The 16,073-nt window shown below is 35.3% G+C and overlaps 3 protein-coding genes across 8 annotated transcripts in view; 1 reads left to right on the top strand and 2 right to left on the bottom strand.

Moving 5' to 3' along the window:
• Positions 1–7,297, bottom strand: part of Rk (G-protein coupled receptor rickets) — a 51,382-nt gene extending 44,085 nt beyond the window's left edge. For both annotated transcript variants that reach the window (XM_076306972.1, XM_076306971.1), the window contains exon 1: positions 6,643–7,297. In XM_076306972.1, coding sequence (XP_076163087.1) covers positions 6,643–6,881 — 239 coding nt within the window. In that variant the 5' untranslated portion in view covers positions 6,882–7,297. The remainder of the gene's footprint in view (positions 1–6,642) is intronic.
• Positions 7,298–8,244: 947 nt separating this feature from the next.
• Top3beta (DNA topoisomerase 3-beta) lies at positions 8,245–13,423 on the bottom strand. 3 transcript variants are annotated; one of them, XR_012991438.1, is made up of 15 exons: positions 12,885–13,423; positions 12,604–12,746; positions 12,331–12,525; positions 12,086–12,253; positions 11,887–12,015; positions 11,654–11,772; positions 11,372–11,572; positions 11,084–11,288; positions 10,829–11,011; positions 10,539–10,748; positions 10,257–10,474; positions 9,952–10,176; positions 9,603–9,864; positions 9,074–9,404; positions 8,246–8,725 (listed from the first exon to the last, which is right to left on the bottom strand). XR_012991438.1 is itself a non-coding variant. In XM_076306979.1 (14 exons), exons 1-14 carry the CDS (start codon positions 12,973–12,975, stop codon positions 9,198–9,200), a joined length of 2,556 nt encoding a protein of 851 aa, XP_076163094.1. In that variant the 5' UTR covers positions 12,976–13,423; the 3' UTR covers positions 8,245–9,197. The 3 variants fall into 3 exon arrangements, 2 of the variants coding, with proteins under 2 accessions (XP_076163094.1, XP_076163095.1); XM_076306979.1 differs by having other exon boundaries at positions 8,245–9,404; XM_076306980.1 differs by lacking the exon at positions 12,885–13,423 and having other exon boundaries at positions 8,246–9,404; positions 12,331–12,521; positions 12,604–12,734.
• Vps2 (vacuolar protein sorting 2) lies at positions 13,143–15,987 on the top strand. Of its 3 annotated transcripts, none has more exons than XM_076307014.1 (5): positions 13,143–13,295; positions 13,988–14,219; positions 14,299–14,474; positions 14,589–14,723; positions 14,816–15,987. In XM_076307014.1, the coding sequence occupies exons 2-5, from the start codon at positions 14,052–14,054 to the stop codon at positions 15,018–15,020; spliced, it is 684 nt and encodes a 227-aa protein (XP_076163129.1). In that variant the 5' UTR covers positions 13,143–13,295; positions 13,988–14,051; the 3' UTR covers positions 15,021–15,987. The 3 variants fall into 3 exon arrangements, with proteins under 3 accessions (XP_076163129.1, XP_076163130.1, XP_076163128.1); XM_076307015.1 differs by having other exon boundaries at positions 13,156–13,295; positions 14,031–14,219; XM_076307013.1 differs by lacking the exon at positions 13,143–13,295 and adding an exon at positions 13,546–13,836.
• Positions 15,988–16,073: the final 86 nt, after the last annotated feature.

Consider the following 16,073-nt stretch of genomic DNA (forward strand, 5'->3'; position numbering starts at 1 on the left):
TTGCAACGATCTTCTTTCCAAGGCTTGTCGAAATGTTAGAAAAGAATCTGTCTGCAAAGCTTTCGAGAATTTTCCACAATTTTGAGATACTTCGTTTTCGAGGTATTACACGGTACGAGGATTTCTTCGAAACGTGTTCGTGACTTTCGAGAAAATTGTTCAATGCCTTCGATGCATTCGAGTATTTAAAAACGAATCAAGACGTTCGAGGAATTTCAAGATTTATCGAGACGTTTAAAGCGTTCAAGAATTTCAAGATTTATCGATAGAGGTTCGCGACATTCAAGATTTTTCCGATTTACCGAGTCACACTCGTGACACTCGAAAGTTTCAAGATTTAACAAGACGTTTAAAACGCTCGAGATTTCCAAGATTTATCGAGACGTTTAAGACACTCAAGATTTTCATGATTTACAAAGACGCTCGTGACATTCAAGGGTTCCGAGATTTACCAAGACGTTCACGGCTTTCAAGAGTTTCAAGATTCATCGAGCTATTCGCGACCTTTACGAGCGAGATCCTTCAAGACCTACACGATACACCTACAACGTTTCGTGATATTCGTAACGTTCGAGAGAATCGAGATTTTTCAAGACCTTCGATAACTTCGAGTGTCTCGAGACTTATCGAGACTGATACGAAATCTACGAAGAACTCTCGAATAATACTCTAAAAAATTCAAACCTTCTTATTCTCGTCAATCTCGACAAAAAAATATTCTAAAAATATTCCAAAACTCTAATCACCTTCGAGCTTCCACGTTTCACGATACCGTGACAATCTCCTCGAAATCGAACGTTTAACCCATTAACTGGTGTACACATTATTTACCGAGGATCGAGTATCGATAAAACCCAGTAATTCCCAACGATTCGTTCCCAAAGTCTCGAATTAATCTCGAGGACGGTGACGATTAATCAACCGATTCCATCGTGCGGAAGATAAATTGCTCTCGGTCGTTTCGAGTGCTCTCCTTTCGGTTTCCATCGCGTCTTCACGGGCAGTTCTGGCCGGTGCTGAGGTATCTTCGCGAGTGAACACGGCGAGAGGAATCCCCCGGGGAACCGTGCGATCTCGAGAAGCCATCGTGCTGATCGTTCGGTACGCGATTGTGACGAGATCGCCGCCATTACGAAGAAGAAGATACGCGGGGAATACCGTCTACATAAATTCTGTTGTTTCCTTGATCCTAAATGGCGTTCTATAAAATATCGAGTGTCTTCGGGCCGAGAAGGATCAGCCTCTAGGTATGTAGGTCGCGTCGTCACCGTACATGTACGGATTATGCCTTCCATACAACTTTTGCCTTCGAGAGATGGCTCCTCGTTGCGCGACGCGTATTCGCGTTCCTTTATTCTTGGAAGCGTTCGTCACCCGAGACGGGACGTGTCTTTTTTACATCGCATCGATGGAACAGCTGTCGTTGCTCGTCGATCGCTGGTTTGTTGTTGTTGTTTTTTTTTTTCCGTTTTCCTTCCATCGGTACGGGTGACGGTTATTTTTTCATTTTCATTGCACTTGTACGGGAAATGGACACTGTTTTATATTAGAACTAGTGGAGAGTATTTTTGTATAGTATAGGATATAAGGAGTTGGCAATTTGGAAAGATTGTTTTTAGATTCATTCTTATGGATCTGGGATCCTATCTCGATTATCGAGATAATCACTGAATAATTGCAATTTTCAAAATCTTTTTCTGCCATTTCAAGTTACTTCTTCTCTTAAAGATTCATTCTTATGATGATGTTGTTTTTTTTTTTAGTTTTCCTTCCATCGGTACGGGAGACGGTCATTTGTTCATTTCCATTGCACTTGTACGGGAAATGGGCATTTTTTGAGATTAGAACTAAGGGAGAGTATTTTTGTATATTAGAGACTATAGGGAACTGGCAATTTGGAAAGTCTAAAGATTGTTTTTAGATTCATTCTCATCAGGATAATCTCTAAAAATCGTTGCTTCTCGATTATTGGACCGTTTTTAATTTTCCTTCCATTTCTCTGGAAAATGCTCATTTTTTTATATTAGAACTAGTGGAGAGTATTTTTCTACAGTATAGGGTATAGGGAGCTGGCAATTTGGAAAGTTTGTTTTTAGATTCATTCTTATCAGGATGATGTTTTTTTTTTTTTTTTTTTTTTCGTTTTCCTTCCATCGATACGAGAGACGGTCATTTTTTCATCTTCATTGCACTTGTACGGGAAATGATCATTTTTTTATATTAGAACTAGTGGAGAGTATTTTTGTATATTAGAGACTATAGGGAACTGGCAATTTGGAAAGTCTAAAGTTTGTTTTTAGATTCATTCTTATCAGGATGATGTTTTTTTTTCGTTTTCCCTCCATCGGTACAGGAGACGGTCATTTGTTCATTTTCATTGCACTTGTACGGGAAATGGTCATTTTTTGAGATTAGAACTAGTGGAGAGTATTTTTGTATATTAGAGACTATAGGGAACTGGCAATTTGGAAAGTCTAAAGATTGTTTTTAGATTCATTCTTATCAGGATAATCTCTAAAAATTGTTGCTTCTTGATTATTGGTCCATTTTTAATTTTCCATCCCTTTCTCTGAAAAATGCTCATTCTTTAACATTAGAACTAGGGGAGAGTATTTTTGTATATTAGAGACTATAGGGAACTGGCAATTTGGCAAGTCTAAGGATTGTTTTTAGATTCGTTCTCATCAGGATAATCTCTAAAAATCATTGCTTCTCGATTATTGGACCGTTTTTAATTTTCCTTCCATTTCTCTGGAAAATGCTCATTTTTTTATACTAGAACTAATGGAGAGTATTTCTCTATAGCATAGGGTATAGGAGCTGGCAATTTGGAAAGTCTAAAGATTGTTTTTAGATTCATTTTGAACAGGATAATCTTTAAAAATCATTGCTCGTCGAGTGCTCACTCTTTTTTTAAATTTTCTTTCCATTTTTTTCGAAGAATGGTCATTTTTTAACATTAGAAATAGGGAAACGTATTCTTGTACACTATAGACTATAGGGAGCTGGCAATTTAGAAAGTCTGAGGATTGTTTTTAGATTCATTTTTATCGGGATAATTTCTAAAAATCGTTACTCGTCGCTTTCTCGTTCTTTTTTTCAATTTTCTTTCCATTTTTCCGAAAAACGCTCATTTTTTAATTCTAGAACTAGAGGAGAGTATTTTTTTCATACTACAGACTTTAGAGAACTAACAATTTGACGAGTCTAAGGATTGTTGTTAGATTCGTTCTTATCGAGATAATCACTGAATAATTGCAATTTTCAAAATCTATAATTTTTATGTTAAAATATATAAAGTTAAAATATATAAAGGTACGTGGATGACCAAATTATTACGAACATTTTGAAACTACGTTTGAATCTCGTTCTTCCCGGGATAGTCTTCAAATAATTACAATTATCAAAATCTACAATATCTATATCTATATTTTTATGTTAAAATACATAAAGGTACGTGGTTAACTAAACCGTTACCAACGTTTTGAAACTACTACTTATTTAAAGTTTGACCGAGAATAACTCTATTGCCAACGTTCCATCCTTTTTTATCATCAACCTAACTTTTATATCTTCCAACGCTAAGTGGTTCCCTTCTCTAAACCGATAAATCTCGATTTACTTCTTACATATTTTCAATCATTGCTTTCGTCCAAGAGAACACAAAAATTGGACTCGAAACATTTAAATAAATCGACCAACGATCGTAGAAGTAATTTAAATTTCTTTATCGAGAGTACCTACAATACCATCCATCAAAATTACCTAAGAAAGTATTCCAAAATTAAACGTACTATTACCCCCGACTGCGTATAAATAACTAACTAAACAAATAAATAAACGATTGTTCACCATATACCTCTACCGATCCTTATCACCTTCCCATTGAAATTCAATACAATCAACAATCAATTTTGCTCCTCGATTATTGGTCCGTTTTTAATCGAGTAACAGAAAGTTACTCGAATACTTTCAATGAAAAATTATAAAAATATTAAAGACGTTCAAGTATAAAACTACACGAAAGTATGAAAGAACTAATCGACAGGTTTCGACGACTCAATCGACCCAAGTCCCCCATCTCGAACGAAACAGTTCATTAAAAGATATCCAGAACTATTAAAAGAAATCCCGAATTTACTTCGCGCGGCGAAATACTCCCAGACAAATCTTCCATCGGTCTCGATGACGTTTAGAACGGTAATAATTATCGGACCACCCTGTATACACTCGGTCCGATTTTATTGTAACTTAATTCACCGGCTCCCCCTGTAAAATCAACGTTTTATCACCGGCGAGCTTTCCGTATAGTTGTATTTTCCCACTCAATTTTAGCTCCCGGGAACGTTTCGACGTGCTCGTAACACCGGTTTTATCGTAATTTTAATTTACGATCGTTCCGTGTAAACGAGTCACCGTATCGCCGGTTAGATCGCGTCTCGTTGCCACTGGTGGCCACCTTCCCCGTACGCTCCGCGGCGACATTTGGCGGAAAGACAAAATTCCCGATCGTTACCGTAGCGACCCGAAAGAACACGGAAAATAAAACGGAAATAAACTCGCGACGCGTTAGTAGTACGCGCCGTGGCAAGCCCGACGCGGTGATACGCGTTCGAACGCTGCGGCCAGCGTTATCCGTGCGCGAGCCCCACGAAAACCACGATCAAGTCACGGGGAATACTCCCGGCCGGAATCCAGGCCAGAATAAAAGCTCGATCGTTCGAATTCGTTTTTCGCGCGGCCTCGTACGCGAATCTCCTCGTCGAACGGTGTTCATCGTGGTAGGGGGCGCCACCCCTAACGCGAAACGGATAGAAATTGGAAAATACCAACAATTTTTCCCGATCGGAAATTTAAGAATTTTTGAACTTTTGTTCGAGGATGACGTTTCATGCTGAGTAAGCTTTGAATATTTATTTAAATTATGAATATTTATCGGCGACTCTATTGCGTACAAAATTATAAAATGCTTGAAATATGTAATAAGTTAAAGTGCAACTACGCGCAAGTATTTTTGAAGAGGTTAGGTCTGGGTTAGGTCTGGGTTAGGTTATATTTTATATCGATATTTTTATCGATAAAATATCAATGTTTAATAATATACACGAGAGTTTCCTTTTTTTTTCTTTTTTTAAATTCAGTCCAAGAATATTGTGCATTCGTTCGCTTTTTTGCGATATTTTGCATCGCACCGCGTTGTACGTATTTTACGGGGTGCACCGTAACACGGGGAACTCACTTCAACGGTGGATCGAGGACGCGGAGGCAATGAAAACAGTTCATATAAACATGTGTCCTATTTGACCCAGTTCCTAAGTTATAGCCATTTTTGTACCACAGTAATGTGCAGCTGCTCACCTTTGCAGGAAGTGCTCGGAATGCAATTCGATCACCGAATATAACTAAACGGAATTGAATACCACGGGGACTTATCAACGAACACCATTAGCTACTTTTGATAAATACCGACTCGATTCGCGATCGAGAATTATCCGACTGTAAAAATGGCTGGTTACGGGAAACAGGGTCGAAACAGGGTGTATGTTTACACGAAACGTTTTCACTATTTTTTGTCCCCGAGCCGAACCTCTGGAACGGGTCCCGTGTGTATTGTGGAACTTGTATAGCGAGATAAATATAACGTATTTAATTGCGCGACAGTTTTCCAAACATTTTCGTTGGGTGATCTTTTATATTCAACAAGTAAAAATTCAATCGACCGAAATTGACGCGAACCGCTCAATTACGAACGAATTGAAATAAACGTAGCGAAAATTTTAAAAGAGAAATAAAAAAATTAAAGACGTTCGAACGTTCATCGTTAAAGCACAAATGCGTTCTAATATCAGAATTGGGGATTGATCGATTAATTTTCAAGTGTTCGTGTAATTAATCGATCGAAAATCGAATCGTCGAAATTGGTTACGATTAATGTTAATCGATTACCATGTTAACCTTTTACGACGGTTATCGTGAATCGCTTCCAACGATTGACGATTATTAATTGTTGGACACCATCGTTGATCAAGAGAACTTCTTTTCTCACGTGTTTAAAAGATTCGGGTACTTAAGAACGTATCCCCACAGATTTGTTACGAAATTTGAATAAATAATAAACTTGTACAATACTTTCGAGTGTCGGATAACTCGAGAACATCGTCCAATAATAAGGACATCTTGTTATCTAGATAATAAACCATAACAAATGAGAATAACCAATAACGTATTACCTGTAATATCGAACAAAAATTAAAACCTCTTCGAACGATTACCTGACAACCGCGAAATAATTTTGTACGGGACGGATTTCCATATAACGGTACAAATCGATCGAAAGGAATCAATTTCATCGCTCTGCGATTAATTCGATTAATTCGGTCGTTGATTTTTGCGAGCAATTTACGATCAATTCAATCGTCGATTGATAGAATCGTTGACGCGATCGACGAACGACATCGTTGCGAACGATTATCCGTTTTAATCGCGATCGTCGATCCTCGCGAACGATTCTCCGTTTCGAATCGCAAGCGTCGATAGTTATTCGATGTAAATCGGCCCAACGCTGACCGTACCGTTGTTAAAGTCGACGCGCGGCATCGGTGAAACGATCGGTGAATAGTGTGCAACTGTCAATGTACTTACAGTTTCGTGAGATTCTCGGTGGATGGGAGTACAGCGGAATCGAGAGGGTCCAGGATGGACAGGAAACCAGCCCCGCGACAGGTGAACTCCCGTCCATCGGCAGTGACGTTGCAGGTTTCCAGGACGGCCGGTCCGTGCGAGGATCCGGGTTGCTCCTCGGCGGAGCAAATCCGGCAGAGGAACATCGCCAGGATGACAGCAGCAGCAGCAGCATTGCCGCGGCAGAACTGCGTGCACATGCCGGCCAGCTTGATAGCTTTTCCTTCCGCCGGAGTCGCCGCGCCCAGGACACGTTTCACTTCACCGCATCGTATCAGTCGCACATCGAGACCCGCGTCTTCTCGACGAGCGAGAAGACGGTCGCTTATACGCTTTCTCTCTCTCTCTCTCTCTCTTTTTCTCTTGCGTGGGACTCGCAATAACACGGCGTGCGGGAGCTTGCGAAGCTCGTGAACCAAGCAAACGCGCGCGCACTCACCCTACGTCGCGACACGAGCTAACAGTACCACGCGCCACGGGATACGTTTACCGACTGACAGCGCAGCTACGTGCGTAACTGCACTGATTTGACCCCTCGCTCGCATCCCCGTACCCCCACCATCGCCGCGATCGCTGACCGGAGCCAATCAACTTTCACCGCGGAGTCCGCGTACCGATGCTCGTCTGTAATAGACTCGCGGCGATCGACACACCGCGATCGCGTCCTGCCGTATATAGAGATTCTACCGATTCATGGTTTTTCCTTTTTGTCCCGATGATGATTAATTGTTTCTTTGACGGCGTCCGGTTTTTCATCGTTCGACAGGTGAAAAAACGAACAACGGAAGGTCACATGTTCCTTTTCTTTAACTGCCGCATCAGCGATTTTGCGTCGGGTATTTTCCTTCTTTATACACACGGGGTCGAGAACGATTCATGCGGATCCTGCATGGCGCGCTGTCGAAGCATCTTTTACTCGGTGATGCGCACGTTACGGTTAAATAGTCAGATGGAAAGTTGATTTTCAACAAACTTTTACCTGTTAGTAGGCGTGATTTCTTTGGAGAAATGTAGAAAGTGTGCAAACAATAAAAATAAGGAAATATTAATGGTGGTACATCTACTGATTTGTTAAATCGAATTGCTCGACACCGAATATATTTTGACCGTGCTCGTTCAACCTCAATGTGTGCTCACAATGTGTGCGCACAAACTACCGAAGGTAGTTAACAATCCAGTGTGTTAAGAATTAATTTCAATGCGAGAAATTTGCTAAAAAATTTGACTTTGTATCCATTATTCTTAACGTTTTATTTGATACTTTGACCACTTGTCGTTATCCAACGGGCGAAACTTGTATTCTGTCGAGATAAAGTTAGAGAGATGATTATCATCAGATAAGATAACATGTACGATGTTTAACCACTGTTATCGTAATTGAGATAATGACGAATATGTAAAAATTTAAGTAATCAAATATTGACAATCAATATGTTAAGAATAGAAATATAACAGTTCATATATTCAAATGTATTAAAAACCTCGATTAATTTAACAGAATATCGAAATTCAAATCGTATTTTTTAGAATATACCTAAAACTTAGATTGTTCGTTGTGTATTCAAATAACATTTTATCTTTAAGTATTAGAAACTAGTTTATTGAAATTTTACAAAAGGTGGCATAGTGTGCCCTCTCTAGGATGCACACTAAAACATTTATCGATAACAATCGGTAATTCCTATCTTTCGACAGTTCGTTACATCACATGATAATGTGCATTGTGTTTTTCAACTACGAGTGATTAAAATTTTCAATAAATTTGGATAATTTGGTTATATTGAATTTTTGTTTATAAATCACACAGTTAATCTTACAAATTTGTATTGTATGTACATTTCCCAACGTAATACTGTTTCTATGACACAATAAATTTCTAAGTTAAAATGTAAATCGTAACTTATTTGTTTCGGTTACGAACAGTACACAATTAACACATTGACTGTCCACTGATCCACGCGTGGATTAAGACTGTTTGATTCGGGAGTCTACTGAATGTACAATAAATATTGTCAATCCAGTTGGTTTGAGCGGCCTTTTAAAACTAAAAAACATAAATTTACGTTTATATTTATACGTAGGGTCAGTGATGCATAGTATTTAAAAAAGAAGGTAGAATATTTATTACTACGAAAATTGTCTCATTTCTTTGATTTGAGTAAATGTATTAAGAACATACATACTCGTTTGTTAAAAATAATTTAGAAAAATCGATATTATATGAGACGACGAGATAGTGAATATATTCAAATTTAACTCAATACAATTATTTTGTAGATATTTTGTACCACTGAAGATGATCAAAAAGTATGGTTAAAAACGTTTTGAATAAGTATTCAATAGTTAAGGGATTGTTTGAATCTACTTAAACAAATTATTAAATTTTATTTACCCCACAAGCAATATTTAATTTTAATACTTAAATTTATTTTCCAGATTGTGCAATCGTTCTGGCGAATGCGTCAAAGTGTGATCAGGGAATGATTACATCCACGGACTCCATTTACAAATTATTATTATACAAAATATGCCGCCAATTGAGCCATCTTATTTTTCGATGGTCGAGGTTTACCCCGACTACGACCTTTTGCATGACCACGACTACGAGTCGTAACCGGTTTCGAGGCGACAGCACGATGTTTCTCTACGAGAGGCGAGAAAGCTGGCGTACAAAATATGCAACCAGTCATCTCTGTTGCTTCGTTAGGAAGTTTACTTTTATCCTGTAATTATAAAAAAATTCCATTTTTAATATTAAAAACGTCGTGATATCATTCGTGCAAATCTTAATCACTTCTCAAAAGTATTTGAAATATAGGAAACATAAGAGATCTATTAATTCTACTTCTATTACAGTAAAATTACCTTGAGTATAAATAGTTTGTCCTCTATAATGTAACATTTAAAATTTATTACTTTACCTGCTTATATTCAACCGTTACTAACTGCGCTCCACAGTCGCACACTTCGGTGTCGACCACTACTTTGTGAGCATTTTCGAATAAATGAATAATAACGTCGCAACGATTACAGCCAAGTTTCCATTTGGGCGCAGCTGAAGGATCAAGCACAAGTATACCCGAATCGCATTCAAGGCAACTTGATAAACCATTTGAATTCATACCGTGACGACATGTTGGATGCGTGCATGAATTACAACCACTCATTCCTTTCTTCATATCTCTGAATTCATCATGGAAGCATTAATTTTTATGAAAAATTAGAATTAAATAGCATGAATTTTAAATATTATAATAAGAAAATAATTACCTAAATGGTAAATTATTGAAGCAATATGGACAAAACGTGTAACTTTTCCCTTGTGCTCCTGTAGACCACGAAAGTAATTCGAAATCGTCCAATGGACATTTCAGTTCTTTATAAATTCGGATGTTGCCATTTTGTGGAAGCTTGTATGTTTCGTTGCAATGAGCACAATGCATCCTTGACGGTTTTGTTTGTATGTACTTCATATAACGTCGACATTTTCCACACCTGAATATAAAGCAATATTGTCAAAAACACCATATAGCATGATGGCATCCTATAATAACGCATTTCATTTTTTTTCTTACCTGGAATGTGATTTTCCCGATGCAGAAAGAGGAGAGAATGAAACTTCAAACAATTGGTCCATTGCTTCTATGCTTTCGACAAAATAATGAAACTTTTGCTTGAAAATTTCTACTGTGTGCTGTAACACGGCATGATAATCTGCTCGTCCTAAAGCTATTAAATTTAACTGCTCCTCCACTGCAGACCTCATTGTAGGTAAAACCATCTCAGGATCTATCTGATGTAAGTACAAAATTAACATGTAATTAATTTTTATTTTCACATGCAAAACACGTATATACCTTTTGATAACCATGGACTAACACAATTCCTAGTGAAGTAGGAACTAATTTCCTACCAGTTGTAACATTGACATAATTGCGCGTACATATATTATTTATATGTACTGGTATAGAAGCATCTGTTCCAATACCATGCTTCTCCATGAGAGATATTAATTCAGCTTCTGTCAAGTAATCTGGGGGTTGGGTATAGCATTCAAGCAGTTTTGTCTACCAAAAATTGTGAAAGTAGTTACAAATTAATGTATCTGTTTTTTAAGTAATTAAAATCAATATTGTATATTATGTACCTCTTGTATATTAACCCTTTCACCAGGTGTGAATCTAGGCAATGTATCGTTACTTCCAAAAGCTTGCCAAGTAAGAATATTAATATACCCAGGATCCAATAAAGTGTGACCGTTTGCAGTAAAAATTTCCATTCCTATTTCAAATTTGGCCGTTGTACTTAAATATTTGCAATCTTGAGCCAACTGCAAGATATAAAGTATTTAATTTTCCCAAATTCAAAAGAATGAACAACGTACTAAACTAGCAATATTTACGGTAGCAATAAAATGTCGTGTAATGTAATCGTACAATCTCCATGAATCGCCATCGAGTTCATTTGGTGTAGCATGTTTCATTGGAGTAATAGGAGGATGATCTCCCACATTAACTCCTTTCTTTGGCCTATTAATACCAGTCGCTAATATCTTACGAACATGTTCCCCCCAATCAGGACTATTTTGCTGTTGCTTTAATGCTGCACTATAAAATAAATATAAATATTCTCGTGTCTTAAGAAAATTATAAAAATTTGTTTGCAATTAATGAAGTTTTATTTGACTTACAATAAATCAAAATTCTCTGGATATAAAGTTGTTTCAGTTCGAGGATAACTTATATATCCTTGAGTATAGAGACGTTCTGCAATTTGCATAGCATGATGTGGACCTATTCCTAAACCTGCACTTGCTACTCTCATCAATTCTACAGTGTTAAGTGCTATAGGTCGCGACTTTGTTTTTTCTGTGCTTTCCACGCTTATATTGCTATATCATTTAATATATCAAGTATTAAAAATATTTGGTCATCGCACCAACAATCATATTCTTATAATGTTTAATACTTACATTGCTTGGTCATATTCTTTAACATGGCTTAAAAACATGTTTGCAACTTCCTTGTCAAATGAACGTACACGACTCCAACTTAAGACAATATCTTGACCATCGGAAGATTTAATTGTAACCTTGAATGGATTTGAGTTTATTTCCTTCTTTATACTGTATATTTGAGTTATTTTAAAAAAATTATACTTTGCTATATACAAAGATGTAGTTATTTCACTATAGACAGACTATACCTGTAGAATCCAATATGCATCTGGCTTGAATGTTTGAATTTCATCATGCCTTTGCACACAAAAACCTAATGTTGGTGTTTGGCATGGGCCGTAAGAAATGAGAGTTACATCTAAATCTCCATACTTTCCCTAGTGTAAAAGATGCACATGAAATGTTTTATACAAAAGAATTGAAATAGTTATTTTACTGTAGTTCTACCTGAAAAAATTTTGTCTGAAACCTTGTAAAAGCACAACCAATTCGTAAGTCCAACTCTTGTCGAGCATCAACACTCTTGGCTTCATTTTCATTTGGCTTTACCAAATTTGCCAATGCAGATTTAATATCCTTCTCTGTGATAGCAGAAAATCTTGCTCTCCAAATATCCTATAACAGATGTAAAATTTACAAAAATACATATAAAAAAAATTATAAACTGAAATTACTACAAAAAAAAAACCTACATTTGGACTTAGTCTCCTACTCATTCCTTGCTGCACCGCATTTATAACTTCAAAACAAATATTTTCACCTTCTTTGTCACAATCTAACCATAATATTAAATAATCACAATGAGCACCTTCTTTAGCAAGGAAATGTAGGATTTTTAATTTTGGAACTCCTTCTTTCTTTTCAGTTGGACATGAAAATAACTCTGCCTTAAACATGACAAGAAACAGTTAATGCAAATATACAAAGGATCAAATTTCGTCTAATTAAATGTATTTTTTTCTTACAGGATCGACTTTATCCCAATTATTATATTTGCCTACAAAATCTAATGTCATTACATGACCACAGACAGAGGTCATTTTATAGTTCACTGTTTCTGACTTGAATTGACCTATCCATTCATGCACCGAAGAAGATCCATTTAATCCTGAAATTCATATATAATTTTTGTGGACAATACTAATTTTTAAAGTTTAAAATTTTAAACTATGTAAAAAGTCACACGGAAACAAAAAAAAAACAATATATCATTATTAATCTTCATTATTAATCAAACTTAACCTACCTTTTCTAGAGGTACAGCGACCATTACTTAAAATATTTGCAAGTGATGCTGCCAGAGATGGCTTTTCAGCCACCATTAAAGCCGTCTTCATTTTTATAGAATTCCTTAATGATATATTTATTTTGATAATAAATTACTAATATTTATTATGGAATATGTCAAAACAACTCCTTAAGCCTTCACTATTGAGACACACACGTTCCCATAGCACACCGGGTGTACACACTTTATTTTAAGCCTGATTGATGTGACAACAATGAAACCAACCTCGTATTTTTTGACATGATGTAAACTGAAGTTGCCAACCGTCTGCAACAAGTTTAGAATTCTATACATGATCCACTTCGTTAATTGTTAGAATTTTTCTACAAAATTAGAGCTTGCTCATTCCATACTAGCTTCTTTAAAAAGGTGAGTTTATCAATATAGTGCAAGTATTGAACAAAAATCATGAAAAGTTCTACTAATACGATCAGTCAGTGTAATAAATTGCATTTTTAATTATCGATACTTTCAATGAAAATCAAATATTTGAATGAAATTAATGCTGTGAATATTACTAGTACGATTTTTTAGGCGATATCACAATTTCGATTTCTTTACAATATATGTCAAATTGACATTGACTATAGCCAAATGTGTACGTAAATTGCAGTATAATGTAGATAGTTTACTTGTCTCTTTCGAATTTGATAGTATTGTTTCGAGTTAAGACGTAATATACATCGATGATACGATTTTCATTATAATGTTTTTCTCATTCTAAAAAAGTTTAAAATGTTGAAATTATTTGCAATGTGTACTTATATACAATAGCATTTTTAATCAGTACGGGCCCATTCGAGGTTGTGACTCATCGACTTGTCAACTACGAATAATCAATTTATACTGTCCAGATAAAATTGTAACCTATCAAAATTTAACAATTCAAGATAGTGTTTTAATAATTCAGGTATTTCGTTCATATTATAAGTATATTCATTCTAATAAAATAAAAGTTTGTAAATTATGAAATTCATTAAAGTGTTAGTCTATGAAAATTATATTTTCTTACATTCACTCATAATTTCTTTGATGTATAACCAAGAAATCTTTATTCATAGCTAATTTCGTGACAATTTCTTTGTTTATATTAATTGGTATAAGTAAATACTGTCACTTGCAACCATGGAGTGGTTATTTGGAAAGCGGATTACTCCTGAAGAAATGCTCAGAAAGAATCAGAGGGCTTTAAATAAGGCAATGCGGGATCTTGACAGAGAAAAAATGAGAATGGAACAGCAAGAAAAGAAAATTATTGCAGATATAAAGAAGCTTGCCAAGGATGGGCAAATGGTAATATAACTTTATTCCATTTAATGTGTTACTTCTATTATCAAACACCTATTGTTAATTATTGTTAATTGTGTGATAGGATGCTGTGAAAATTATGGCTAAAGATCTTGTGAGGACTAGACGTTATGTAAAGAAATTTATGTTAATGAAAGCAAACATCCAAGCAGTTTCTCTAAAAATTCAAACACTACGTTCACAAAATACAATGGCACAAGCAATGAAAGGTGTCACAAAAGCAATGCAGAATATGAACAAGTGAGAATATATCCTTTTGTTTACAATTATAATATGAAATTTGCAATGTGTGATATCATAGCATTTAATATAGATCCTATTGTCCACAATACATAAATGCTACTCATTTTATAGGCAATTGAATCTTCCTCAAATACAAAAAATATTGCAAGAATTTGAGAAGCAATCAGAAATAATGGATATGAAAGAAGAAATTATGAATGATGCTATAGATGATGCAATGGAAGATGAGGATGACGAAGAAGAAAGGTAATTATGACAACTGACTTAAAATAGTTGTCATCTGAAAAATAAACATAAGATTATTGGTCAATTTAATAACATTTATTTTGTTTGTTTAGTGATGCCATTGTGTCACAAGTTCTGGACGAACTAGGTCTACAATTGACAGATCAATTGTCTGGTTTACCACAAGCATCTGGTTCGTTAAGTGTAGCAGGTTCAAAACAGCCAGTTGCAACTGCTGCAGGAAACGATGATGGTGGAAATCTTGCAGATGCAGATGCTGATTTGCAAGCTAGACTTGAAAATTTACGACGCGAATAAAAATGCATAAAGTGTCATAGTTGAAAGATGTGTAAAGTATGTAAAAAAAAAAGCATTGATTTTGTAAGCATATTTGATTTTATACGCTCTGCAGCATTAGTTAGAGATATAGATATTTTATTATAACATTTGTTCCTTAATTCATTCACTTAGGCATACCACTTGTAATATACAAAAACGATGATATTAGTTCGAAAATGATTTAAAACGATTCCTTGTGACTTCGCAAAATATTAATAAGTGAAGGTATCTATATTGCCTTAAGTATTTATTAATCAATGTTACTTTTTTATAAAAATGAAGCAATCCTACAATTACAGGGAGATTCAGTGTATTTTAATGACCCAGTGAACATTTTTTTACACAAGGGAATTTATACACACTGAAGTGCTCATTGAATACATTGTAACAAATACTTACTGTATTTTGATAATTATATGTACATAATTTTACTTGTAAACTTTATAGCTTACATATATGTGAGCGTATATGTACATATGCTTTTATTTTTTTAGCACGTATTGTACACTCCTAAAAATGTATAAGAAACAGTCTAATGATTTTTATAAACAAAACAATTAATTGTATAACATCTGGTACATGAAAAGTAGGGATATAAACGCCATAAATAATAAGTTTACAGTTTTTACTAGAACTTAAAATTTTAATGCCTTGCACAATACTTTCTGCAATTACAAAATTAAGAACAATAATTTTTAAATTCAGAAATATCAATTGTATCAATGAAAGTTTGTTGTAACTGCAGCAAATCATCTTGTTATGTATTAAGGGGATTATCAATTGAAATGCAGTAAAATGAGATTGCCATAATTGGATAATTCAACTTAATGAAACATCTAATAGATAACGTACATAAATTGCTTGTTTATAAAAGTTATTGATAACAGTCGAGAGTGTCTAAATTTAATTGGTTCAGTAAATAAAACATAAACACACAAAAATTTCATTTATTTGACTTTTAATACCTTAATGATTCAAATTTTGTTACTATGTATATGTAATTGCAAACCATTTTAACTTACCTTTAAATTA

The sequence above is a fragment of the Ptiloglossa arizonensis genome, chromosome 3, assembly GCF_051014685.1.
Source record: "Ptiloglossa arizonensis isolate GNS036 chromosome 3, iyPtiAriz1_principal, whole genome shotgun sequence".
Taxonomy (NCBI): domain Eukaryota; kingdom Metazoa; phylum Arthropoda; class Insecta; order Hymenoptera; family Colletidae; genus Ptiloglossa; species Ptiloglossa arizonensis.